The sequence below is a fragment of the Mauremys mutica genome, chromosome 21, assembly GCF_020497125.1.
Source record: "Mauremys mutica isolate MM-2020 ecotype Southern chromosome 21, ASM2049712v1, whole genome shotgun sequence".
Lineage (NCBI taxonomy): Eukaryota > Metazoa > Chordata > Testudines > Geoemydidae > Mauremys > Mauremys mutica.
In genome coordinates, this window is record NC_059092.1 from 10,787,932 (window position 1) to 10,814,921 (window position 26,990).

The following is a 26,990-nucleotide window of genomic DNA, read 5'->3' on the forward strand; positions in this document are numbered from 1 at the left end:
CAGATGTTATGTGTATTTATAGAAATCACTTCACCAACCAGTGAAAGCTATTCCATTGCAATTGCTTAACGGCACATAGCAAAGCTATGTGATAGGTACAGACAAATAAAGAATACAGCATATCCACCTAAAGCTGCAAGATGCTGAGGATGATACACTTACTCTTACAGAAAGTGCTGAAGTATTTTAATTATCATGAGTAGCCAAGATTGAGTTTATTTTGTATCTGAAAAGGGTAGGTAGAAAGTACCATGGGAATTTTAAAATCCGTTCTGTGAACATATTTATTAAATGCATTTTCTGTAGCTGTGCATTAGGTTTTTTCTCTCTTAATATGCTAGCCTATAGTGTGAATTTTGTTTGGTGCTGGTGATGCACAGGGACTGCAGGAATGAGTTAACACAAATATGATACTGTGTATTTAAGGAATTGTGTGAATGAATCATCTTTTCAGAACTGAAATATGTTATAGAAAGACTGAAATCCTGCAGTCCAGCTGAAGTCATGTGCTCACTGCATTAAGGGATTGGTATATTGGCAGCAAGCCTGAGATCATACTTGATTGCAGATGGTATGCAGCTGAATGTTACTGCCATAAGGTCTTTGGAAATGGAAGAGAAGTTCATAGGCTTGGAGAACTGAGAAGTTACAAAACATTACTATTTAGGCACTTAATTTAAAAAAGCAGGAGGGTTCAGGTGAAGGCCAAAGTAGTTTTTTTTATTATTTTTATTTTTTTTAAGCGCTTGGATCTTCATTTAATTCACTGAGTTCCAGGCTCATTCCAGCCAAGGAAGTTCTGACTTCTTCCTAGGGTATGATGAATATTTGGTATTAATATGTGAAGAATGAAAATTGGGATTTTTGAAAGTCACCTTAGAGATTTAGGAGTACAAGACCTACTGGAAGTCAATGAGACTTCTGCTCCTAAGTGACTTAGGAGCAGCTTTTCAAAATCACACCTGACCACTATAGGTTTGTAGAGGTGGAAATGTTAATGGGTTACTGTTTTTGTGTACCAGTACTTACTTCCTATTGTGAATTCCTTTTGTGAGCAAACAATAGTCATAATTAGCCTAATTTTTATGACACAGGGCAGTAATAACTTTTGAAGACTTCTGAAATATTTGCAAAAACCATATTAGTATGGGAAGTGGATTTGAAGCCTGCTGCATTCTACTCCAGAAATTGCTACATTTTAGTGATGAGTGCGTGAAATGACCCCTGCATCTAATGCATGGAAAGAAAGGCGTGCGCTACATGTAATGGTCATTATTTTTACAGTGGTTGTAGAGATCTGTCAAATGTAAATATGTTGAGATTTTCCTTCTTGGTTTATTGGATTTGCAAGCTCAACTCTTATGTACTTAAGAAGCTCTGTGTTGCTCTACTTCAGTGGAAATGATTGGGTAATCTGTCAATACACTTCAGGGAGACATAAGGCCAGGTTTCTGCATAACAAAAGAACATTGTTAAAGCCAGGTTTGAGCAGTGGCTGAAGCTGGAGGAGAGAGAAGACCCCATTTAAATATCCATTCAGCTAGCAAATAATGCAATTTATTGCTATTAAAATTATAGTAGCTCAGTTTGTAAATATTAATACACCAACACATCGCTTTTCTTAAACCAATTTGAAGGGAATGTTAGTGAGATAACTGGAAGTGAAAGAACCACAAAGAACTGCACTCCCAAATTAGCTGCTGGCTGGAATAGCAGCAGTTTTTTTTTTAGAGTTTTAGCCACATTTGTTATCATTTATTATCAGTTTTATTTAAAAAAAAAAAAAAGAGATGGCTTTCTGGGATTAAAACATTAAACAAAAACTAAAGTCATTGATTTTTGCAGCTTTCGTGACTGAAATACAGCAGCTTTTTACAACTTCTTGGATTTTTTTTATTTTTTTTTTGGCTGGATACAGTTAGGTAGATCTGCAGAGTACACCTGATTATTCAGCTAGATTACAAAGAAACTGACATGTAACACTAAGAGTTGTCTACTGCTTGCATAGCTAGACCACCCCCTTGAAATGGTCACATTCTACAGATCTCTGCTTCAGGCTTCAAGGCTTATCCCCGTGGGTTCATTCTTCGTTTTTTTTTCTTTCATAGAGTTGGGCTGTGGTCATGAAAGCTTGGCTGTTCTGTAACATTCAGACAGGTGATCATTAGTATTGAGATAAGTGTTTTCTGCATATGAGTTATCTTCAGTTAGCCTTCTGCTTGCATTTTCTATATTTTCATAGACTCATAGAATATCAGGGTTGGAAGGGACCTCAGGAGATCATCTACTCCAACCCCCTGCTCAAAGCAGGACCAATCGCCAACTATATCATCCTAGCCAGGGATTTGTCAAGCCTGACTGTAAACCTCTAAGGAAGGAGATTCCACCACCTCCCTAGGTAACCCATTCCAGTGCTTCACCACCCTCCTAGTGAAATTTTTTTTCCTAATGTCCAACCTAAAGCTCCCCCACTGCAACTTGAGACCATTACTCCTTGTTCTGTCATTCCCTCCCTCTGTCATTCTCCTATGTGCTCTTAAAATCTCTATACCATTTTAAAACGTTTTGGTATAACAAGTTTACCAGGAACCTGAAGTAACTGTAACATTCCTTTTAAGTGTAAACATTTCTGCTGTATTGGTAGCATGCAGTATGGCACACTGTCATGATTTCAGTAAGCCCTCCAACCAAATTCCAAGTTATCACACAGCAGCTCCTTGGAAGTGCCTATTGGTGAAATAAGAAAAAAGTTCCTACCTTAAATATGCTATGTGCTTTCCTCTATAATTGTTAGATATGACTTACTAAACTTTTTGAGTGACTACTAGCCCAGTTTATTCAGAGGCTATAGCTGTAATGTGTCTAAAGTTGCATAGGAGTGAAGCCATAACCAGAGTACAAAACCCTGTCTGCACTAAGAAACTGACCCATTGCTAACTTTTGACATCAATAATTGATTCCATCTACACTAGCAGGTAACTATTTTCAGCTCTGGTGCAGAGATGCCTGAGTTTGACATACATTGTCAGCAGAGAGTAAATTTGTACATTTCAGTAGAGCATTAGGTGTAGCTGAGATGAACTGCATTCATGGGAACTGGCAAGGTGATACACTGCTCACTCTTTGTCATGGAATTTGTGCATGGAAGAGTAGGAAGTTTGAATGATTAGCTGTAGCTGGAGTTGAGTAGCACAGGGGTTGTCTGTGTTCAGATAAGAGTAATGGAATGAAATCAAGAAAGGGTATTTACATTGAATCTCAAGGTGAAAGGTAGGGAATAGAGGGGACTATCTTAAACCAGAATTATCTTCCAAGGGAAATAGTGGTACTAGACTGGACAAAACGCAAGAGAATCCTGTAGGCCAAAATCGAGCAGTGGCTCCTGGGGAATGGACTGGATAACCTAATAATCTTCTATTTCTGATTCATTGCATTTTGCTATGCAAGTGCTTAAGGCTGAACCTAAATCACTCACATTCTTATGCCCTTCATATAGCCAATATGAAGTGAGATTGGGGTTCTCTGCTACAAAGATCACACATTAGGCTGCCAACTTGTGTATTGGCCCTTTGTCATGCTGCAGCCATTCCATGGTTACCAATGTGCATGCATCAGAGCTGGGCTGGGTGCTGAGGTTTCAGTATCCCAGTTTCTCTATTCTGGGGGATTGCATTATCACAGAACTGAAGTCTCGGCTAAAGAAACTGAGTAGCCTGTCCTGCTAGGCACAAATAAGGCTTGCAGCTAAGCTGAATAAACTTTAAAGGCAGGTATGCAGCTGCAGTGTTAGCTCTCCTTTCTGCAGTTAGCTGTTTCCATTCTATTACCTTGGCTGTGATAGTAAAAATCTCATCCCAAAACCTGAATTAGCTGTCACCCTGTGTCCAAACTGATCCTCATTTACTGTTTAGATGCTGATTATCATATATCATGTAGTGTTCAGAAAATATTAGGCACAGATGTATGTTGGTCCAAGTATATGGCATTTGGAAATGTAAGTGACAAAGGGCCCTTTGTTAATTTGCCCTTGCTGTAGGTGTTAAATATTGCACATTATGGTAGAAATTGCTGCAGGATGACTCAACTTCTTTTCCTAACATCTTAATTTGTATTTTACATAGTAGCTTTTTAAGATGTTAAGACCCTTTCCGTATGGCTTACTTTTCCTCTTAGTAGGTAAAGTGGTTTAAACCACACTGACAAAGGCTTCCTCTGATTTTTCTGACTATCTGTAATTTTCTTTCGGTAGGTGATTTTTATTCTGTTGTGTCTGGCCTATAGAAACTTGATTTAGTGTCCCTTACAGACTCTAGCACTTGAGTGCCAGTGACCGAATGAAGTGAGTTTATCATGTGAGTTTTAGTCATACACTCTGGTTTGGTTTGATGCGGTATAAGTGTTCCCATTCACAGAGAGAGACTGCTCTCTGAATAATCCAGTGAGCTTCTTGTTGAATACAGATACTGGAACCTCAGAATAGGACTCAAAGCCCTGCATGGGGATTTTGTCAGTTCAGGCTTTGCCATCTCGAGTAATTGTGAAAAGTCCTTCTGTGGAGTATTTGAGGTTATGGGATCATCTTATGAGACTGGGGATTCTGACCCCTGCTGAAGCAGTGGAGCAGCTCCATCTGTCAGGAACTATTGTCACAGCTGCTGCCCTGAACAGATTGCAACTAGGTTACCTAACGGGCATCTTGTGCTTCAGAAATGCTTCATGAAACATAATGAAGTTATTGGAGTTTCATTTTTGAGTTTGCTAAGCAGCAGATGCACCTGAGTGCTGCTTTGGGGTAGGCAATGGGTACTGTGAATTGGCATGAGGCGAACTAAAGCATGTACCCCCAGGGATATGACTTGTGGCATTGACTATAGTTTAAGTAGCTGCTATTTGGAGTGTGGGGCTGAGGAGTTAGGCTTGGTATTCATTAAAAGATTAATTGAACCTGATCAATAATTTTCCCAATATCTACTCTAGATAAATTGACTGAGATGTCTTTTAAATTCTGCCCACTGTTGGTTTGGAACATCTTATGGTTGTGCAAAATAGTATCCTCCACCACAGTAACCTAGTTGCAAATAAAAATATTTGACTAGTAGCTCTGTAGATGTTCCAGTTAGCTTCTTGTCTCTTGTTGTGACAGTGATCTGAATGCAGGTGTATTTTTTTTAAATAGAGAAAACGACAATATATTTAGTGGGTTTACAAAAAAAAAGCCCCAAAACAACCAACCAACAAAACCTAAAAATTGGATAGCCTTCTTCTTCCCCAGTAGCATTATAAAACCTGAGGTTGGATATGAGTGACCTGATGCCAGAGTCTAATAAATTTAGGCTCTCCCAACCTACTTTGTATGGTTTTATTAACGTGTTAGTCTAATTGAAATAGTTGGGTCTGAATTTGTGGTGAGACCAGTGCAGCTTGGCAGAGACTGGCTTTTATCTACATTAGGATCAAGATCACTTTAGGTAGGAGGGACATAAGGGAGTTTACATAACTGCTGCTTGTCCTCTCTCTAGTCTTGTGAGGGACAGAAAGAGGAAACAAATGACTTAGGGCTTGTCTACACTTAAAGCTGCAGCGGTGCTACTGTATTGTTTCAGTGAAGATACTATTTATACTGATGGAAGCGCTTCTCCCATTGGTGTAGGTAATCTGCTCCAATGAGAGGGGGTAGCTAGATTGATGGAATTCTCCCACCAACCTAGTGTTGTCTGCACTAGACATTGGGTTGTTCTAACTCCATTATTCAGGGGTGGGGCTTTTTCATGCTCGTGAGTGATGTCGTTATGCCAACCTAATTTCCTAGAGTAGATCAGGCCTTGATTGTAACCTGTCTGTCCCAATAATCCCATGAGCCCAAGCTTAGCAATCAACATTTCCGCTTTTTCTCTTAAAAGAATTGTGTGGTTTTGGCAGCCAGGAGAGAACAGAATAGGTGGAAGTGTCCACTTTTATAAACTAATACCATCCTTGATGACTGCTCTCTTCTGAAATGTACAATTTGTGGATGTCAGCAGTAATGCTGGCAGTATCCCATCAGTCTGACATGAAATGCATGACATGCCTGCCAGGAAAGGTTGGCGGTCAAGACATTCTTCCTCTTTATTTTTTCCTTTGGGCAATCTGACTCTCAACTTGATTATTTTTTAATGTTTGTACTTTTTTGGTGGGCTTTGGTGTAATGAACTTTAAATATGGTAATCAGAAAACTTCAGAGCATTTCTGTTTTGAAACCTGGCAACGCCTTAAGATAGCATTTCCTTGAAACATTGGCCAGCTTGGCAAGTGAATAGCTCAAGGTGTGGCACATTGTAGCTGTACCTAGGAACTCATCTTCTTGCTTGAGATGTGAAGGTTACATTTAGAGTGTTGTGAATAATACTAGGAGTCATTTGGACTCTGATGTGCCAACTTCATTCTTCTGTGTAACTTTACAGTGCTCAAGCATTCTTTGTGGTTGTGGTGTTCCCAGTGCTGCAGATGTGTTGCTTTATGACCTTGGGCAAGACACTTAAACAAGTGGATAGTTATCTATAAAATGGGTGTAATACTTCTACCTCAAAAGCTTGTTTTAAGGTTTAAAGCTTGTTTGTCTTAACTTTTTTTAGCAAATAACTCTGATTTGATCTGTGTAAAAATGAGGCTTAGTGAAATCCAGAGAGATTTCACTGGCTGGCCGAGGAACTGATGTCCTATCTTGCTTCTGTACTGTACAGTGGGGCAAACAAGGAACTTTTGTGGTCATGATACTCTGTTTTCATTTCTGTTTTGTGCTGTCAGAGTTGAATGGCATGCAACTGCATGGTCCGTGTCAGGGAAAGAGGCGTAGAATAGGGTTTTAAAGGAAGTTTAAAAAAAAAAAAAAAAAAGAGCTGGGATTATGGTCCGAGCCAAAATCCTTTGCTAGTTGTCTAAAGTGTCTGTTCTTTAAAGCCCTCTTGTCTGTTTTATTGGAAGGTGAGAGGAGTTTCTTTGCATAAGAATAATTCTTAGGTGAGCTTTTAAGGATTCCCAAATCACTGGACTGAGAGGCAGACCTGGTGAAGTCACTTGATTTCTCTCCTGGCCTTCCCCATTTGTAAAATGGATATTTGAATATCTCATAATTGTGTAAATGTTTCTAAAATGTGATGTGATGCTCACATGAAAGGCATTATAGAAATGTTATCAGAATGGTGTGTGGGGGAAGATGAATTGATTCTCCTGTTTTGGGATACAAAGGTGTCTTCAACTTCTGAAAGCATCTTGAATCAGCTTTGCTACAATTTTGTCCTATTTTCCAAGTGTCTCAAAGATCTGGGAATGACTCACCAGCCACCACTTACTGCTTTGTTGAAAATGCATCAGCAAGAGAGCAGCACAAGCTGGCCTCAAAACAAGGAAAAGTCAGTAATTGCCATGTAAAAAGAGGGAGTCCTCTTTGACTGATGCTAGATGATGATTCAGTCTCATTTTATTTTAAGTTACTGTATAATGACTGTGGTTGGGGAGGGGGAAGTAATCAGGAAAGCGGATGTTTTGTGTATCCAGCACTTTTAAAGTCACTTTAACGTAATTTTAAAATGCTATTTTTGTTAATTTCTAATTTAATTTCAATTTTCAAATGCAACTGGACACAAATCATGAGTCAAATTAATCTCTTGTAAATGAATTTGTTCAGTTTCCTACCTAACACAATGTAAAAATTAAGAATCTGAATAAATGCATGGTAATCTATGGATTGGTTAAACATGTTTAGATATAATGTATCCTCCTGGTTAGCAAAAGTACCAAATTTAGTGTAAAGGTTGTACTTAGTTTAAAATCAACATTTTAACCGTTACCAACCAATGAGAAGCCACCTTTCTTTAGGAAAATAAGTACAAATACAAAATGGGATTAAACTTAATTATTTAAATCAAGGTTTCCTACTTGCTGATTTAAATGATTAAAATTGGTGGTTGAAATCAATCCACCTCAGCCTTTATCCATTTCTAAAGACCACAATGTCTTTTCGGGAGATGGAGTCAAAAGTGAAAGGCAAAACTGATTTTCTTAATAGCCGGCTAATGGTTTTATTGTATGTCTTATAGATGTTTGGAGGTAGCTAGGTACATAAAATATGTATTTAGCTTCTGAGATATTAGTATCTCTGAAGTGTTCAAGGGACAAACTGGAGGTCTGGACAAGGATTTAATCAAGATTGCTGAACAGTTAGGATGGTATGGTTTAAGTAACTAGCTTCCACTTGAGGCAAAATCTGCTGGCATGTTGTCTTCCCAAAAGGCCAGCTGCAGAGATGATATTTATAGCAAATGGATCTGCAAGAGCAGCTGAGGATGAGATTGCTTTCCAGCAGCTTCTGCGGGCAAGCATTTGCCTGGCGTTGATACTATTCTGCATCACTCCCTCCCCCACCCAGCCTTCCTCACAGTGCAGGGATGGAATTCCTCATGTGGGGAGTGAATCTCTTGTAGAATTCCAGTTGGGAGGAGTTCTTAGTCTCTATCTGATTTCCTTTCTTTCTAATGGGTTGAAAAATGCAAACAATGTCTTGATTGAAAAGCAAACTCTATTTTACAGGCTGAAAGTGTCCATGTCCCTGCATTTGTCTCTTGTAATATTAACTCTGTTCTCTGGTTTTGCAAGCCTCCCCCCCTCCCATTTAAAAACAAGGTAGCCAAATCTCGTTTATTGATGTTGCGTTGTATTGGTAAGAGAGCCTGTACTAAACAAGAGTATGTGTGTGGTCTTACTCATGTTCCAGTTCATAGGAGTCTCCTTCCACCTGGCTCTCAGTAACAAACTTGTTTCCATTATTGCTATCTGTTCTGAGTGTGTGAATCTAGATTTTCCAGACAGACTTGCATTTTGTCTCCAACATTGGTTTAGTCTTCTGGGTCTGATGCTGCTAAAGGCCCCCCAAATCTCTCCCTAATCTGTCCCAATTACATTGGCTACATAGGCATGTAAACAAAACTGTTTTACTTCAGCAATTCTCTATTAATATGGGGTGAGGTGGAGTGGGAAAGGCTAATTCAGATTCCATTTCCTTAAACGTATCTGAATTTTAAACCTGCTGGTAACATCCTTTTCCTAAAAGGCTGTTAACACAAGCATTCTCCCCATCCACCCCCCCCCCTTAAACAAAATCTCTTAACATTGCTCTACTCATGGTGCAGTTCACTTGAGGTTATTTAAAAATGTCAGTTAACCCTAAGTAAATATAAATGGTAGCAGTAAAAATACCTGGGCTTTTGTCTAGGCTAGTGTTTCCACTGGTGGTAAAGCAATGGTGGGAGACTTAGCCTGTGTGAGGACTGATTGGTGAAGTAGAAACTGTACAGCTGCAAGTGTAGCCATACCCTTAGTCTTTCCCTAAGAATGTGTGCGCTTCTAGTTCTGGTAGATATGGAAGGAGCAGCAGCATGAATGTCTGAGTTATTTTAACCCTTTAATTACAAGAGGAACCTGCCTGGAATCAGGTAGATGTCTGGAGGCTTACTGAATGGCACAAAAGATGATAAATCAACTTCCCAAACTGCGCATATGCTTTTTGCCTCTTACTGGCCTTTAATAAAATAAAAAAAAAATCCAGCAATTGGAGTCCCTGCTGGGTTTTAATCTCTGAATCCATTTCCCTCCCTGCACATAGAATGTATGTCAGATAATCCAGGGATTGAGCCCCAGTTAATTCCATCTGCTGGTTTTTATTTGAAGGGCAAACTAGAGTTAGCTAATTCTTCACCGGAGTGCAATACAGAGTGAACCGGCATGTCTCTTGGTATGATGCCCGTAACCTGTCCAATCACTAATGGGGGGTTGTCATAGGTCTCACCCCCACTTGGAGCTGTTGGGTTCCAATATGGGGACCTGCATGGACTTTCCTAAACTAAAATCCTAGTTTAGATCTAGTAAAAGCTGCCACCACCCAATCAGGTACGTGGATTGGGACACAGTCCTTCCCCAAAATCCTAGGGGATCCCAAGAGCCCCAAATCCATGGAGTTCTTACACCCAGGAGGAATAAACCATTCTCCCCTGCTTCCTTCCCCCTCCCTTTTCCTAGGAGAGACACCGGGATCCAACTACAGAGGGATACCTCCCTCCTCTCCTTTCCCTGAGAATCCACCCAAGGAAAGACCAACCAAGTCCTTAATAGAAAATAATTTATTAAAGAATAAAAAAAGAAAGTCAGTCTCTGTAACCAAGATGCAAAAATACAGGGTCTAAACTTATCAATCTCTGGAGAGAATCCCCCCTCCTTTCTTTCTCAGTAAAAGCAAAGTAACAGCAAACAGAAATAAAGAATTTCATTTAGCAAACACACAATTGCAAATGTAGAAATCAAATTATAAAACTAATCTGCCTTTCTGATTAATACTCACTATTGAATAGTAGAAACTACTCCAGGAGAACTTGGAGACATGACTGGCCTCTCTTAGATCCAAAAAGAGAACTCTCTAACAAAGAACACAGACAAAGGCTTCCCTCCACAGAGATTTGAAATTATCTTGTCTCTGATTGGTCCTCTGGTCAGGTGGTCATCAGGTACTGCATGTTAACCCTTTACAGGTAAAAGAGACCTTAACCCTTAACTATCTGTTTATGACAGGGGTGAGGATGTCAGATGTGGTGTGTGTACTTTAAATGAGATGAGGAACATAGTAAGTGAAGGCTTCTCTCCTTTTATGTGCTGCCCCCATCCCTCATTCAGTCATCTTCCTGTGAAAACATCCCTTTGTACTACTTTGTACAGCATTCCAGAGATTTTTTCAGAGTGAGAGCTATTCATATGTCCACACAATGGGTGCCCCTGGCTGTCTGAGGACTGTGGCTGTCTGACTTTAAAATAAGCTAAATTCATGTCAGCTATCTCTTGTGCTCCTTCATCCAGTGGTGTTTGCAGGAATGAGTAGAGCCCTATCCACAAATGTGGTCCTTGGGTATCTGCAGTTTTGCAGGGCTCTAGGGAGGAGTACATGTTATTTTCAAAGAGTAAAATTCATTCTCATAGAGACTCTGCAAGGTTTGCGTGAAGTATAAGGACATATATTATACATCAATATATATTTATTAAAATACAATTAAAAATTCAGGTGTATATGTGATTGCTGTTCAGATGCAATAGCTACTTTTGAGTTTGCAAATACTGTTTTGTTTCTTAAATTCAGAATATCCAGGGATTAAGTTGGTCCACTAAATTTGAAAGGCTGCAACTTTATCTAATTTCTACACCAGAATGATAGAGCAGACTGAGTAGATGGGGATAGTAAGAAAAATGTGGGGATTGAGTAATGCTGCAGAGCATGGTCTGTAAAAGTCTCTGATTCCAAGGAACAGGAGTTACCTGTTGAAGTGCACAAGAATAGTTAAAATTAAGCATCTTTCAAACAAATCAGGCTGCCAGTTCTTCCCTAGCACATTCAAGCTAATTCTTTCCCACCCCTTGTTCTGCTGCTGCACCTCAGTTCTAATCAGGCATCCCTTGCTATACTTGACACTGGCTTTTCCTGCGCAAAGACTGACAGGTCAAACTGTGTGTGGGTTTTCATCCCATTTGTAAGCCAAGGCTGCTTTGTGGACCATCTGTCCTATTATGAATAAAGTCATCTTCTGTAGTTATCAGTACACTTCAGCTGCATCTCAAAGCAAAGAAATGGTGAGGAGAAAAACCTTTTGTCAGTTGTATTGCATTAGCTAGCTGTGTCAGTCATCAGCTGGACTGGGGAGCAAGGCTGGTATTGCTCGTTTTGTAGGTGATTGTGGGAACAAAGGTTATATAACTATCATCCTGTGTTCATGGCTAATGGTCTATAGGTCGTTTTCTAGCTTGTTCTTGCCCCAGTAGCTCTCCAATTACATAATCACATAGTTTTCTTTTTAGAATGGACCCTAAGAATATGAAACTAACCTTCTAAAGCCAGGGTGCCCACTCCTGATTTTTGAAAGTCAGACTGCTATTACAGTGGCTATGAGCTGCATTTTAGGACTTAAACTGCATTTGGCTTTTGAACCATACATTGAGAGTCTTAAATATTTAATGACCTTCCTTCCTCCAGAAAAAAATACAAAACATAATGTTCCCATATTTTAATTTCAGTGTATAGTTAGTTCAGCTTTTGACATTTCTTTATAGAAGGTGTAACAAACGCATTCTATGACTGGGGACCAGTTATGCTTTTAATTATGGTTTGTGAATTCATTACAAGAGGAGGGCTGAATACTTCTGTCATTTCACAGTGGCTCATTCTCTGAGAATGGGAGGGTTTGAACAAAGGTCAAGGGTAGTGTATGGCCTTTATGTTATAACTAAACTTCCTATTAAAATTAATGTTGCATTGATTAACACTTATTAGGAGGAATAATATTTTAGGACTGTTTGTCTTCCCCTTTGGTTATTGGCATATGTAATTAATTTGTGTACATGGATGCAGTAGGGAGTACGCAAAGCAGGCATACAGTCATGTGCTCCCAATTATTTAAAAATCTTGTCCTATAGGTTTCAAAGCATGCAGAAAAAGTGTGTGCAGGTAACACTTCCTGGAGCTGTTTCAGACTAAGATGACACTATGGCTCATCTTCACAACCATAAGGGATAGAAACTTTCATTTAAAAAGTTTACTTTCTATAGAATCTGAATCTGCCTGGGGTGGGGTGAGACACCTCCTAAGTGCAATGGGAGGTTCCACACCCCTGCCCTTCAGTGTTTTGCAATCCAAACTGTATAACATTACTTCAGTTTCATGAGGAATTAAATTAATTCTCCAAGCTGAAAAACTGAAAATGTGTAGCTTGTCTTTTAACAGAAGTATTTATCCAATATTGGAATTTGTAAAATTAAAACACATACCCCATTTAAAAGAACCAAAATGGACCTCAATGCAACTCATCATGTTGGACAGAGCATAAACTTTAATATCCGACCCTTCCCATGCCTCACCCCTCCCCCTTTTAATTCCCCAGAAAATAGGTGGACTGTACAGTGTGGTCTCAATACACAAGGGCATTTTGTTAAATGGTTTCTAACATGACAGTATCCCCATAAGTCTTTAGTTTGAGTTTCTTCAGTGATCACAGAAGTATCTGTAACAATCTTTTAGGAAGCAAAAACTTTTTCCCTACTCTATACTTCTAGAGTACTTCTCCATTAGAGGAGAAGTATTAGTGTCCCTTTAAAATCATAATATTGGCTTTATAAGAGAGTGTGGTTTTTAAGTACCCTTTAGTTACCCCTAAATAAAATCTAGGAGCTGGAGCAGGTGAAAATTACACTGAAGGTAGCAGAAAGATTCTACATGACAAAAGAAATTGACTCTAGCTTCAGAAAGGGTCCTGGAAAAGGGATTGGGTTTCTCAAACTGGCTGTGTAGGTTAACTCGGTGTTCAAAGTTACTGCAATGCCACTCTTGTGAAAACTAAATATAGCTGCAACAGGAAAACCTTTGTCAGTTTGCAAACAGAATAGTTAATTGCCACATGAGGGCTCTGAAATAGCAGATAAACAAGTTTATTCTGTAAAATGGCCAGTAATATGGGCCCCGCTGTGATTGTCTGCCTTATTGCCTTTCTCATTTCCTAGGTCTTTGTTATTAAACCATTAACCTGTGTATGATGCAGTGTAGCAGCACTGGAGCAGTAAGTCATGGGTAGGAAATGGGATAGTGAAATAGGTTATGACCTATTTCATGACTCACTAATATGTCTCATCCTGACCTAACATGGATTGTTTATTTAAAAAAAAAAGCTTTTAATGTTGAGTGGGTTTTTGGGGGGTCATTGAAGTTGATGCTCCAGTTTTTTAATTCTAGCATGTTTTTTCATTTTTCCTATGACAGTACAGCTTGACATTTTCGTGAACAGTGGAAAGTGTTGCCAACAGTGTCTGATTATTGCATGAACATGAATTGTTTTAGGTTGGTTCTTACTGTTGTGCAGTTGTCTGCACTATCAGATTCTAGACTGAGATTTCTGTTCAAAGAAATATCACTTATTTTCTCCAGAAGTCCCAGCCAGCATCCTTCATAAATGGCCAGATTCCATCTACCTATCCCATAAAGTAATCAGTTGGTGTGTGCTGTATGATGCCTAAGTAGTTCTACATGGCACTTCTTAAAAACAATATTCCTAATTCTTAGCTGCGTTGCTGTCTCTTGTCAGGTATCTGACCTCAGAAGACCTCTTACCAGCATCAGTCATGACTGAAAGTTGTCATCTAATGACTGCTCCGTGTCTTACATGAAGTTGGTGTCAGTTCAGTTCTAATGATCTGATATTTGCATCTCACAAAATTGCTTTTACAATCGGGGCCCTCTTGTTTCCATCCTTAGAGATTGAGGATTAGCCCATAGTGACTGAATTCCACTCTTATCCTCAGAGGCAGTACCTGAAGTCCCATTTGTTTGTTTCAAACTTGCACTATGTCAGAAGTTGGCACTGTATCTGCAGATACCATACTTACTCTCTGGATGGAGGCCTTCAATTTCCTGAACTATAAATAATGACACCTTTAATGAGCAGAGAATTGAGTCAAAACACTCTTTCAATTCATAGAGTAAACTCTGAGCTTTCATTTTCCATCATTAATAGACTTCAGCTCTACTGAACTTCTCTGTAAGTGGTCCGTATTCATTTTAATGTTGTTGGGCATTGTTTCAACCAAAATTTCTTGCTGTGACATCCTGGGGCTAAAGGATCTGTATGGAGCCCTAATGTATTCAGCACCTCAGGATGCAGTATTGAAGGCAGTACGTCAATTTCTGTTTCAAATCCTTCACCTTTTTATTTGATTTCTTTAGCAAAATGCCCTAGCCTGTTGCCATAGAAACACTGAGGTGAAAATCTTTAGTTACCAAGGTCCTTAGTAGGCTTGGAGATGAGTCAGGTTGCAGCTTCAGGAGATGGGCCTATTTGCATTGTCTTGAATAAATCAAGAAATGCTCCTATTGCTTTAAACGATCAGTAGTGGTGTGTGGTGCTGCTTTTCTCACAGCAAAATATCTTGTATGGATGAATGGCAGGTGGATAGATTTAATGTCTCCTACAGAATCCAGAGTAAACATTCCCTTTGGGGTTAAGTATTTCCCCCTCTGAAAGGAGACTAGCTATCCGTTTCACTAGCAAAAGCAATTTTCTCCTCTTTGTATGGAACAGAATGGCAAGGACAGCTCAGTGTTGCCCTAGCACTCTCCCCTCACACACCCCTCCATTCTGGCTACTGCACAATCAGTGTTGCCTAGACACAGTGCTGATGTGGGGGTGCTTAACTACTAAAACTCAGTCATAACATTCCATGCAGTTCAGTCCTTGTTTCCAAATTGTGCTAAATCCCTAGAACAGTCTCCCCAGATGGTAGATTTTTATAATGTAGACAGGTCCATGAATAGGACGGCCTATTTGGTATCGTTATTCATTATTCCATGAAATATTTGTAGTGTGTGACATGTAATACAGTTGATGGTGATCATAGTGTTTTTAAACAAACCTGTGGAAAGTAAATCTTGTTACTTAAAAGTGGGGAGGAAGGGGGCACAGGCTGATGTCAAGGTGTAGATATAATTGTGTTCTGTGTCCCACAGCAAAGTGCCTACCCAAACTGCCAGTCAAACTCAACAGTGAGAGCCCGAAAAGATGGGTGGCAGGAGTGCAGTACCTATTAGTATGAGGCTTGAGAAGGTTACTTATAAGCACTTTAGGACAGGGATGTTGTCATGTTATATCTAGTGCCATTGCAGCAACAGTCCTAACCTCAGTATCCATATCTTTTTTTAAATATGGGAGTTTTGAAGCATCTTCATTAAGAGGGATGGTAGCACCTGCCCTCTTGTCTTTGTGACTCAGCAGTTGGCTGCCATTAAATATCTTTTTTTTTAAACAGATGCATTAAGTGAGATGCCTTGTGAGAAATTTTAGGTGGCTTTATTCCAGCAGCTAATATGGCAGAAATTAGCTTTGAGGAATACTAGAAGGATTATTTTATGACTTGCATCTGCCATGGAGATTGGTATTTTCGTCTGCCTACATTTTAAGGAGCTCTGTTCCAAGTGCTAGAACAAGCTGGGAAATGCTAAACCTATTTACATGGATTATAGGACGCTTATATTGTTTCTTGAGTATGTTGAGAAGCTAATTTCACTGTTGTCTGTCTGTAACTGCTAAATCCCCTATATATCACAGATATGTGACTAGGAGAAACTAGGTCTTTTTTTAATTTTTTTTTTTGAAAGGTGACAGTTCTGCATAACTATTTCCTCTTTGTCTTCAAGACAGTGTGGGCAACAATGATCAAGACTTCCCCAACATGGTTTTTGTGTATCTCAAATTTCCCATGGAAGGAAAGCCTCTGGGACAAAAGGGTAGTTGCTTCTTTGACTTCTCTGAGACTGTTAATGATCATGCTAGTTAGTGTTGATTATCAAATGCTAATCTGGGGTAAATTTGAACTGTGATTTACTTGTGAAAGGTTATCATTCCATGGGTAATAAATTGTATAGCTCTATAAAAATTCTTTGCTCCTTGTGCACATGTCATACTCCTTTTATGAGAATAATTGTTTGGGGAAATAGAGGTGTTTAAAATAAGCCACTATTACCTAATTGCATAAAAGAAGTTAATGTTCTCATGGATTTCTTCATGTTCCATAATCTTTCATCACCTGCTTGAACAAAGCTCTTTGGAAAGCATTTATCTAATGCACAATCTGTCTGTTGGCAATTGAGAATCTTTTTGGAGATGTCCTCAAGTTTAATGCTCTTACAATTCACAGTTCACTTTCACAACAAACTTGTCTTTGAGTAACCTTAAACAGTCCCTGCTGCTTGTTCTTCTTTCAGTGTTACTGAGACATAGAAGATTCTTAAAATGCAGTATTAACTCTTGTGCAAGTGTAGGCTTTGCCTTCACTGACAGGTGTGTTTACAGGGAGATAACTAATGCACAATGATTGTCTCTAAAATCCCAACTGGCAACAAGGCACGAGCAAGCTTTTACCCTGAGGTAGCTAGGTCAGGTCAACACAATACTGTCCACCCAAAGTGGACCTTGCCTGGTTGACCTACTGGGAAAACTACAGTGCTTTGTCTTCATTACATTTTACAGCAGGATAGCTAACATTAGTTATCCTGCAGTAAAAACAAACACACCTTTGTCAGTGAAGATATGGCCACATTTCTGTTGCTTACTGCAAGTCTATTCCAGGCGTCCCATGTCAGGAGGAGCTATATGGACTGTGTAGGAGTGCGGGATGTGGAAGAGGGGATAGCAGCATCTTTCCCTCAGCCTTTACTCCTCTTGCATTTGTAGTACCTGTAGAGTTTGAAATGGCAGTGGCATGGTATTGAGATTAAGTGACATAGTGGAATATAATTGTCAGGACAGTTAGCATTATTGCATCTGCCTCTCTATGCTTGGAGTTGTTATCAAGCTAAGGTGTACTTAAGGGAGATGGGAATGGATTCTATCAATTTCTGCACTTAAGTGAAAGTAATTTTCACCATTATAAACTTTGGCTTTGAAATCAGTCAGAGAATTTACTCACTCATAAGGATGTTACTTCGAACTCATTTGGTAACTAGTTGTATTAATCCCTTCTTGGGAGCACACAATTTCCTGTTCCTTGCAAGGAAGTACAGCCTCTCATCACTTTTCAGTGGTGTGGATGGTAATGGTTATGAATGAGTGGGATGTGGGACAGGAATAATAAGAGCAAGCACAGCATCATGGGAATGGAACCCTGGAAAACTGAACCAAAGGGATTGGTTTTGGGTTTTTCTGATTTCTAGAGATGGCTGAAATGTGTGTGCTATAGAATCATTACAGCTTGGCTGAGACAACTAAATGGAAACTGAAGCCACATTTGATTGCTTAGGTTACCAGTTTGTTTTTTTGTTACTAATGTTTTGATGCCCATGTTGCTATCCAAAGCAATGTGTCTTTGCCATGTGAGAGCATACTGGTGTAAGGCGTATTAATCCTTGGCTTTGCATGTCTGTCAGCTTTTATAAGGCAGGAATGTCAGCACAGGGCAAATCTAAGCAAAGTGGAATTGGCCAGTAGAAGTACAATAGCAACTGTTGCTATTTGTGGCCAAAACAGTGGTCTGGGGCAGAGATCCCCTTCCCATCCCATAGCCTTGGATAATGGCCTTGCTTAGGGATGCAGGATCTGGTATAGCTGTCAAATCTTGGAAGGGAATTCTGAGGTGTTACATTTTCAAAGGGCCCAGTTCCCCTTGGAATTTAGTTTGTAATGACTGAGAAGAGATTAGGGTGTTGCAGACTAGGACACACTTATAGGAAAAATGGTTATGCTTTCCCAGAAGTATAGAGTACCTAGGCTAAATATTTGAGAAACAAATGGCCTTTAGTAAGGAAGATCAGAGTTTGTCTTCAGGGTATAAACTGTAGGAGCAGGAAGAACTCCTACCTCCACCCCTATGTAGCCCTGCACAACTGGTTAGGTCAGGGGTCGGCAACCTTTTGGAAGTGGTGTGCCAAGTTCACTGTAATTTAGGGTTTCGCATGCCAGTAATACATTTTAATCTTTGTAGAAGGTCTCTCTGTCTGTATTATATACATAAACTATTGTTGTATTTAAAGTAAATAAGGTTTTTAAAATATTTAAGAAGCTTCATTTTAAAATAAAATTAAAATGCGGATCTTCTCAATTTAGTGTGATCCTTGCCTGGGATCCTTGTCTGGGGTTCCAGCCACCAGCCCTGCTCAGCCCCATGCCGGTCTTGGGTTCCATTCACTCAGCCAGCAGCGGGCTGAGCGGAGCTGGCAGGGGGCTGAGTGGCTCAGTCCGCTGCCAGTCTGGGATTCCGGCTGCCAGCCCCGCTCAGCCTCCTGACGGCCTGGGTGAGTTGGACCCCAGACTGGCAATGGGCTGAGCAGGGCCAGCAGCTGGACCCCAGACCGGCAGCGGGCTGAGCAGGGCTGGTGGCTGGAACCCCAGACAAGGATCCCAGTCCCTGCTCAGCCCGCTGCTGGTCTGGGCTGAGCATGCTGAGCAGGGCTGGTGGCCAGGACCCCAGACTGGCTGTGGGCTGAGCCGCTCAGTCCATGGCCGGTCTTGGGTTCTGTCCGCCAGCTGCTGCCAGCCCCCCTTAGCCCCAGATGCACCAGCCCCAGTACAGCTCCAAAACCAATTGTGACAGATACTTGACTCGGAGGGATGCATTTCTGTGTTATACAAGGTGAAGAGAGTATGCTGCATTGACCCATTGCCAGTTACTGCATGCCCCCCATGCTCCTCTGGCTGGTACGTTGTAGGGAGAGCAGAGCCATGGCCAGCACTCTCCCATCCCATCTTACTTGCTCACAGGGATAAATTAGCAGCCCCATAAAACCAACAATTCTCCCTCCACCTCCCCCCCAATGCCTGGACTCCTCCTCCTGAAAAGCCTGCACAGGGGACTGGCAGAGAGACCTCTTACTCACCTGCAAGGCTGCGTCATAGTTGATCCTCTGGCCAGGCTGCTGATATATCTGTTATCTCCGCTGGAAAGGGATCCTTCCCTCCTGCATTCTCCACCAGGGCTACTTGGAGTGCACTTGGGATATTCCACATGCCCTTTCTCCTCCTGCCAGTCTTTCCAGCAGGACGCTAGGGGGAGAGGCTAAATTGCTGTTTCACTGAGTGGCAATCCTGTTGCTCAATTCTTCCCATCAGTGCTTGCTTGCCCGCCCAACCTCAGCTTGTAGTTTGAACACTGGAATCTTGTTCTACCTGTCCCTCAAACTAACCAGGGAAGACTTGGTCCCACACCAACTAGGGAAGGCCTTTCTCAGCTTAAGAACCAAAGAGCATTGCAACCTACAACTCATTTAGTGCTCATTCCACAATCGACTCCTCCCCCCCACTCCGACGAGTCCATATGACACCTAGCTATTGCTGCAAAAAGCTGCCAGGTAGAGGAGCCCCCTAGGAGAACTGAATTTCGGGGGAGTGATCAATCTGGTGGATTGAGAGAGGGGTCTGGGGGGAAGGGCGGGTGGGTGGATGAATGGAAATGGGGAAGGGAAAGAGTATGGAATTGAGCATTTTGGTGTGTGCCTGGAGGGAAGAGGAATGCCAAGTGTAGGCATGGTAGAATTTGATTTTAATTTTTCATAATTTCACAGATCTGTTTAAAAGCACATTTTAGATTTTTATGTATTTCCATTTTCATAATTGCAGAAAATTATGGGGGAAGTTCAGACAATTTAATCACAGTAGATGTTGAGATTAAAAAAGTTAAAGCATTAAACACAAATTAACACATGTCAAATATACAAAGTAAATATCTTTAAATCAAGCAAGGTCTCAAGCAGTGTTTTGCTTTGGGCATCTGTAAGTTTCTATTATCATGGAAATATTTTTTGTCCGTGTACAGTGAAATAAGAATTTACCTATTAAAAATCTAATCCTTCCAAGCCTACAGATGTGTATCCCTGACTGAAGCAAAACATTTAAAATATTGGCACATCACTGCAAGATTCTGTATTAGATGAACGAATGGTTTGAGCCTTTGGCATATCTTACGTCAGGGAAGGCCAAACTGTGGCTTGCGAGCTACATGTGTCTTTTACCATTAAAGTGCAGCTGGCAGAGCCTCCTGCCCCCCCATTCTCCACCTTTCCCCTCCCCGCCAAGTCTGGTAGAAGAGCTTGAGACCTCTGCTTTGCGGTGAGGTAGTGGCTTCTGCCCAGCAGGGAGGGGGTCTTGGGTCTTCAGCAGGAGCGGGGCTGAAGCCCCGAGTTCCAGCCTCCCGCAGGTGTGTCTCAGCTCTGGAACTTCTGAAGGTTGTGGTATGGGCTCAGAGGGTCAGTACATTTTTGGCCACACCTGTCTTAAGTTCTTATTTTCAATACCTTAGTGAGATTGTAGTAAACAGACTATAGCTCTGTTCATTAAGACTGTTTGAGGTTTAAACTTGTTGTAGGGGCCCTCCAGAAGGCTGTAACGTGTTAGATGTGATATTCTTGTCTGCTGACATCGTTTACACCAGGAATGGGGTCAACTTAAAAAGTAAATTATATTGATGGTTTCCAAGGGTGAAATGTTGCCTTGTTGCTGTGATCTGGGAATAAAAGCAGGGTTTGATTTGGGTTTCTATGGGATTGAATAGTCATATGCAGGAGGCAAGGTTTACAAATGGTTTGGCTTAGTTCGTTTAATGTCAGTCCTATTAAAATCTCCATGTGGGCTCTGCACATGTGACATATTACAATGTTCTTCTACAAATAAAATATCAGTGTAATTCCTGAAACGTTTGTGGATCCTCCTCCACCTCCTTTCATTGCCTCCCACTATGTCCTGCAGAATCCTGAGCTTCTGAAAGAAAATCCGTAGGCCAAGGGCTTTTATCCTCGTACTGTAACATGAATTTCAAAATAAGCTTCAGTTGTCCTGCTGTGAAATCCCAGGGCTCTTGAGCTTTTCATTATTGAAGTGCCTCGAGCTTTTGTGGGTTTTGGCTCTTCCTTTAATACTCCTCCTTGCACCCCTCCCTCCACTCTAGAAATCTTCACTAGTCCAAAGACAGAACAAGCAGAATGACCTACTTAAGTCTCGTGCATCGCTGCTTATTATGAACTTTGTTTAGTAGGTGCATTCCCTTATGATTGTATCTGCCTTTCCTTGACCTGCTTCACGGAGCCCCTACAGAAATATTGTTTTTTGTGAGGTTGTGGTATGAACATCCATCCTAATCTTATGTCCTTCAATGTAATTTATTAAATCTCTGGCTGTGCAGACAGCCATATTGACTGGGTCTGAGGGTCAATTGTCATAACATTTCTTGCTGCAGCTCGTGATCTGACTCTCTTGGTTTTCATATCGTGTCCCTAAATGCCTTGAATAGCTGAGTCTGAATTTTATTTCTTCTAGGTATTATCAACCCAAAGAACCCCAAGGAAGCACCAAAGTCCTTCAGCTTTGACTACTCCTACTGGTCTCACACCTCGGTAAGTTTCTGAATGTACTGTAGCAAAACCTACTGTTTACCGGTCAGACTGGCCTGGATTGTCTCCTGACACTCCACTTCAATCCGGTGCTCCTACTGTGACTTTATTGTACTTTGAGTGATACAAGTTCAGAGCTCTGTTTCTGTTCTAGCTTTTTTCCATCCTGGGAATGTGAAAGAGTAAGGTCTGGGGGTCTGAACACAATCTGGGTGTGTGTTTTGAAAGAGGAAGGAGGGGAAAGAACATAGAAAAATGTGTGTTCAAGCAGCTGCAGAGTGGAATTTGAACCACAAAAGTAACTTTTTTCCATTCTAATTTCTGTTGGAAAAAGTGAAGACATGTATCTATATATGTCTGCGGCACAGTGAAAAAAGTGATCTGGATTCCACTGGCTTACCAGGAAAAGGCAGAGTAGTGATCCACATTTCTTATAACTGTAAAAGCAATATGCTTTTGTCCTCTAAGCATTCTGCCCCACCTCTCCAGAGAGCTAGATCTGAAGTCTTGCTGACTTCCAGTGATTGTTCTATAGCAGAGCTCTACAGTTCTGCATTAGGTCCCCTCCCCTGTTTTCTTGAAAGGTGGAGAAGAGATCATCCTATTTTTTCTCATCAGCTAAACATCAGTATTTAGTCTGGCTGATGGGAAGAGAATTTGACATTTCTGCACTGGTTGACACCCTCAGATAATGTGTTCTTGACCAAAGCTCAAACTTTATATACGCACAGAACTTTTAATGAAATCTCTTCTTGAATAAAGCAGTTGTGAAGAAACCAGACAATTATATTACATAGCTCAAGCAGAGATGCAAAAACACCATGAGCACTATATAGACTAAACCCTAATAGATGAAAACATGGCTTTTGTATCGACAGTTTTTGCTGTTATTTTAGGTCATGCACATCTTCAAGAAGAACTTGCTGTTAAAGTTGCAGTCTAATATTAAAATCAACCAGCACTCCTATTACATCATGACCATTCTTCCAAAAAAAAAAAAGTGTCCATGTCCACTGCTATGATGGAAGAGAGAATATTTGAGTAATCATTAAAAGGATATTCCTACAAAAGTTCTGGTTTTACACCCTCAATGTAATCTTTTCTAATTGATGCAGCAGAAAACCATCTCACTTGTAATGTATAATATATTGCATTACAAAAAAAACTGTTGCCAAATAATTCAACATGGGCTTCTCCAGCTAGCCAAAGGAGAACATGTCAACAAAAGGAGATGTTAATATACACAGTGAATTCTGTTAGTAGTCTTTTTGTGCCCTAGACCTTGCCTTGAGCAGTGTGTTGGGTAGAGTCAAGTAATTGGATGCCAATGTCTGATCCCAAAATACAATGATTTCTCATTGAAAGTGACAACTTCACCAGCTACAAAATGGAGGATTCAGTTCTTTTATTCACAAAAAGTCTTAGAATAGCCTCTGAGGTTGCACTCAGATCTGGGTAATACATCAGTTTGACCCCATTTAAATCACACTTTTTGTAGTACATGCAGCAAGCAAAACTCTACCTTGATCCTTCTGATCAGACAGTTGTGATGGTGCTTCCTCTCCAGGGCTTTTTGTTGGCTTTCCATTGTAGGAGTGTTGTACGCTTTATCAAAGTCAAACCTCTTACCCTTGGATTCAGGACTTTTGGCATAGTACTTTCCATAGAAGAAAATAGGCCTGAGAGGAGGAACACCTAGAACTCCCTTATTTTGGGATCTTGATTTGATGGTCTGTAACCAAACTCTGCTAGTTTTGTAATTAGCCCCTCTTTGTTCAGCATCATAGTTTTCAGAGAATTTAATCATACTGTCCAAGTGCTGTACTTTTCCACAGCATGTTTCTATGTTGGTTTCCAGCTTAGTCAATTTATTCAAAATCCCCTGAATGTTGTTTTCCATAGAGGAGTTGGCAGAACAAAACTTCGGAATTAATCTGCTCCACTATTTCTTGGACTGGAAAATCCTCTACCAGCTGGTGCTGTGAAAGAGGCCTTAGGTTGAAAGAAGTCTTGATGATTTTTAGTGGTCATGACTGGGATTTCTATATTCGGCATAAGGATTTTGAGGCTATATTTGCTTTCTGTCATTCAGTAAAATAAATGGAAAATCAAACTTCTCACATTGATTTAACAGGAACAAGATTAAGATTGTTCATGTTTCTACTTGACGCTCAAGTAGAGCTCTTGATATTTTCCTTCCCAGGTACATTAATGCCACACACGTTATATTTTAGAAATTCAGAGACCTTTTAAAATACTGTAAAAAATTTTCTAATTTGTGCATACACAAATAATGGTCTCCCTTCTCTGCAAAGCTTGAGTAGTAGATGAGGCTGTAGTAAGTTCTTGTGTTAGTAGGGCTTCATTGTTTTACATCATGCTGAATTTTAGATAAGCACAATACAAATGCCTAGAGAGACAAAAAACATCAGGTAGTTAAGTGTTATCAATACTAAACTGTCGTTGCCAAAATGAAATTGTTTTGATACATTGTTCTGACTCTTGCTTTGTTCACCTACTTGGTAAGTTGGAAAAGTGTTTCAATTCACAGTGGGTTTGTAGTCACAATACAAATTTGTGACATTTTTCTGTAGTTATAAATCTAGATTGGGATGTAGAAAATGGAATCTGACAGATGCAAAACAGGTTAATTCATTTTCATGGCTTGTCGAGACTGGTAACTGGAACTCAAATACAATTTTCACTCAAAAAAAAAAAAATGCATCCATGTCTCTCCCCACCCAGGCCCCTGTCCAGCTGTAACCCACCTGAGATTTTCTGACCCATCCCTTTGTTCACTTTGATCCTCTTTTTTTCACTCTGTGCTTGTTCTCCCTTCTTACGCACTCAAAATACTGTCTGGGATTTTGCGCGGAACTCCTTCAGCAGTCTCAGCAATGGTAATAGATTGCTTCCCCACCAGCAGAGTGACATTGCCTAAATAGTTGTTTTCATTCTGCTTCAACTGGTACTGTCTTGGGAAAACCTGTCTGTAAGAGAAGCACCAACATTACCTTCCACTGTGGGTTGACCCACAAGGTTTCTTTAAGTGTGAAATAACTCTTAATACCTTTCTGAATTTAGACCTCTGGGGTGGGAGTAGAAGGCAGTATTTATTCTCTTTTAATCTTTGCAGCCTGAAGATCCCTGCTTTGCATCTCAGAACCGTGTGTACAATGATATTGGGAAGGAGATGCTGTTGCATGCCTTTGAAGGCTACAATGTGTGTATCTTTGCCTATGGGCAGACTGGAGCTGGGAAATCCTACACTATGATGGGCAAACAGGAGGAAAGCCAGGCAGGCATCATACCACAGGTAACAAAGCCCAGGCTGGGTATTTACTTCACAAAACATATATTTAAATGTTTGCTACTGTATCATTTGTTACCTTGCAGTAATGGTTCACAAAGAACCAAATCTTACTTTTCAGGAGGGAAAGCATAGACCTTTGATCTGGTGCAGTCAGTTTTGACATAGGCTACCACTGCTGTCTAACATGACTATAAAATCATGTGTTCTGTCCATACTGGAAAAAAAAAGATACAGCACAGCTTGTTTGCAAATGTACTTCTCAACTTTTTAAACTTAGCTGTTTTTGTAGAATAAATGGGGCTTATATCTTGAGTGTAGATTGTTCAGAGGAGATATAACTTCTGTCATGTTTAACCTCTACCTCGGGCAATTAAAAATGTAAGAACGAGTGACTCAGATTTAGAAGTAGAGAAATTATTCCAAAGAGAACAGTTCTACAGAATTTAAAACCAAGAACAAAATACTTAGTGCAGTATCTGCGCTTTGTAATTCTTCCCAAAACAAACAAAAAAACCCAAAAATAACTCAGTAAGGTAAGATGGAGGCGTGATTCCACTTAGTTTCCTGGCTTTTGCTCTGATTGTTGACAGGACAGTACAAGAATACTTATTCAAGAATCCAAGAGGTGGGTCATTGATGAAACTCTTAGGCTTTGGCTACACTTGCATTTCAAAGTGCTGCCGCGGCAGCGCTGCCGCGGCAGCGCTTTGAAGCGCTTAAGTGTAATCAAAGCGCCAGCGCTGGGAGAAAACTCTCCCAGCGCTGTCCGTACTCCACTTCCCTGTGGGGAATAACGGACAGCGCTGGGAGCGCGGCTCCCAGCGCTGGGGCTTTGACTACACTGGCGCTTTGTAGTGCCGCAATTTGCAGCGCTGCAGAGGGTGTGTTTTCACACCCTGCTGCAGCGCTGCAAATTTGTAAGTGTAGCCAAGCCCTTAGTAGAGAGAGAGGGAAGTCTGGAGAATCAGTCTTGTCTTTCTACCCTGGGAAATGAATGTCTCACTGTCTTGCACAATCATGCTCTCCCCCCCCCCCCCGCCCCCTGCAGTCCCAATTCTTCTATTGCGTTTCCAGCTATAACATATGCTGCTCCACTATTGGTAGCTTCATTTGTTATCTTAATTTTAAGTAAACAAAATATAAGCCTCAAACAAAGCAGAATCTCTCCTATAGAGTCTGTCTGGGTAGCTTTAGCAGCCTTCATATAAACAAGTTACTAGCTGATTTTAAGCGGCTACTAGTTGCCTCAAATCTGATTCCTGGAACTTTGTCAAACCAATGGACTCTGAGGATTATTCTCCTAAAAATAACCAGATATATTTATTTTTTTTATGGCCAGATGGGAGAGGATTTAATATTTATAAATTCTAGAGAATGAGATGATTAAAATCTGTTTTTCTTATTTCAATTGTCTGTCATTTTTGTACTGTGGTGCTGTAGCTGTGTTGATCCCAGGATATTAGAGAGACAAGGTGGGTGAGGTAATACTATTGGACCAACTTCTGTTGATGGAAAAAGATGAATGACAGAGCTTTTTCGTGGGGTCTGGGAAAGGTTCTCAGTGTCAGTGCTAAGTGGAACAGTTAGAGTTAACACATGTTGCAAAAGACCCATTCAAGTTGAAGTGGGCAGTTAACACCTCTGCAGTTGTAGGAGAGAACCTGCTTCAATGGGGGAGGGGGAATAACCCCTAGTTGTCCTCTACCATCCCATAATGGAACTCTTACTTAGTCCTTGGCTACACTGGTGCTT

The 26,990-nt window shown here is 40.6% G+C and overlaps 1 protein-coding gene across 7 annotated transcripts in view; it reads left to right on the top strand.

The window, feature by feature from the left end:
• The window catches only part of KIF1B (kinesin family member 1B), a 141,684-nt gene that overhangs the window by 13,911 nt on the left and 100,783 nt on the right, over positions 1 to 26,990 (top strand). For all 7 annotated transcript variants that reach the window (XM_044996309.1, XM_044996310.1, XM_044996303.1 and 4 more), the window contains exons 3-4: positions 21,852 to 21,928; positions 25,062 to 25,241. In XM_044996309.1, coding sequence (XP_044852244.1) covers positions 21,852 to 21,928; positions 25,062 to 25,241 — 257 coding nt within the window. The remainder of the gene's footprint in view (positions 1 to 21,851; positions 21,929 to 25,061; positions 25,242 to 26,990) is intronic.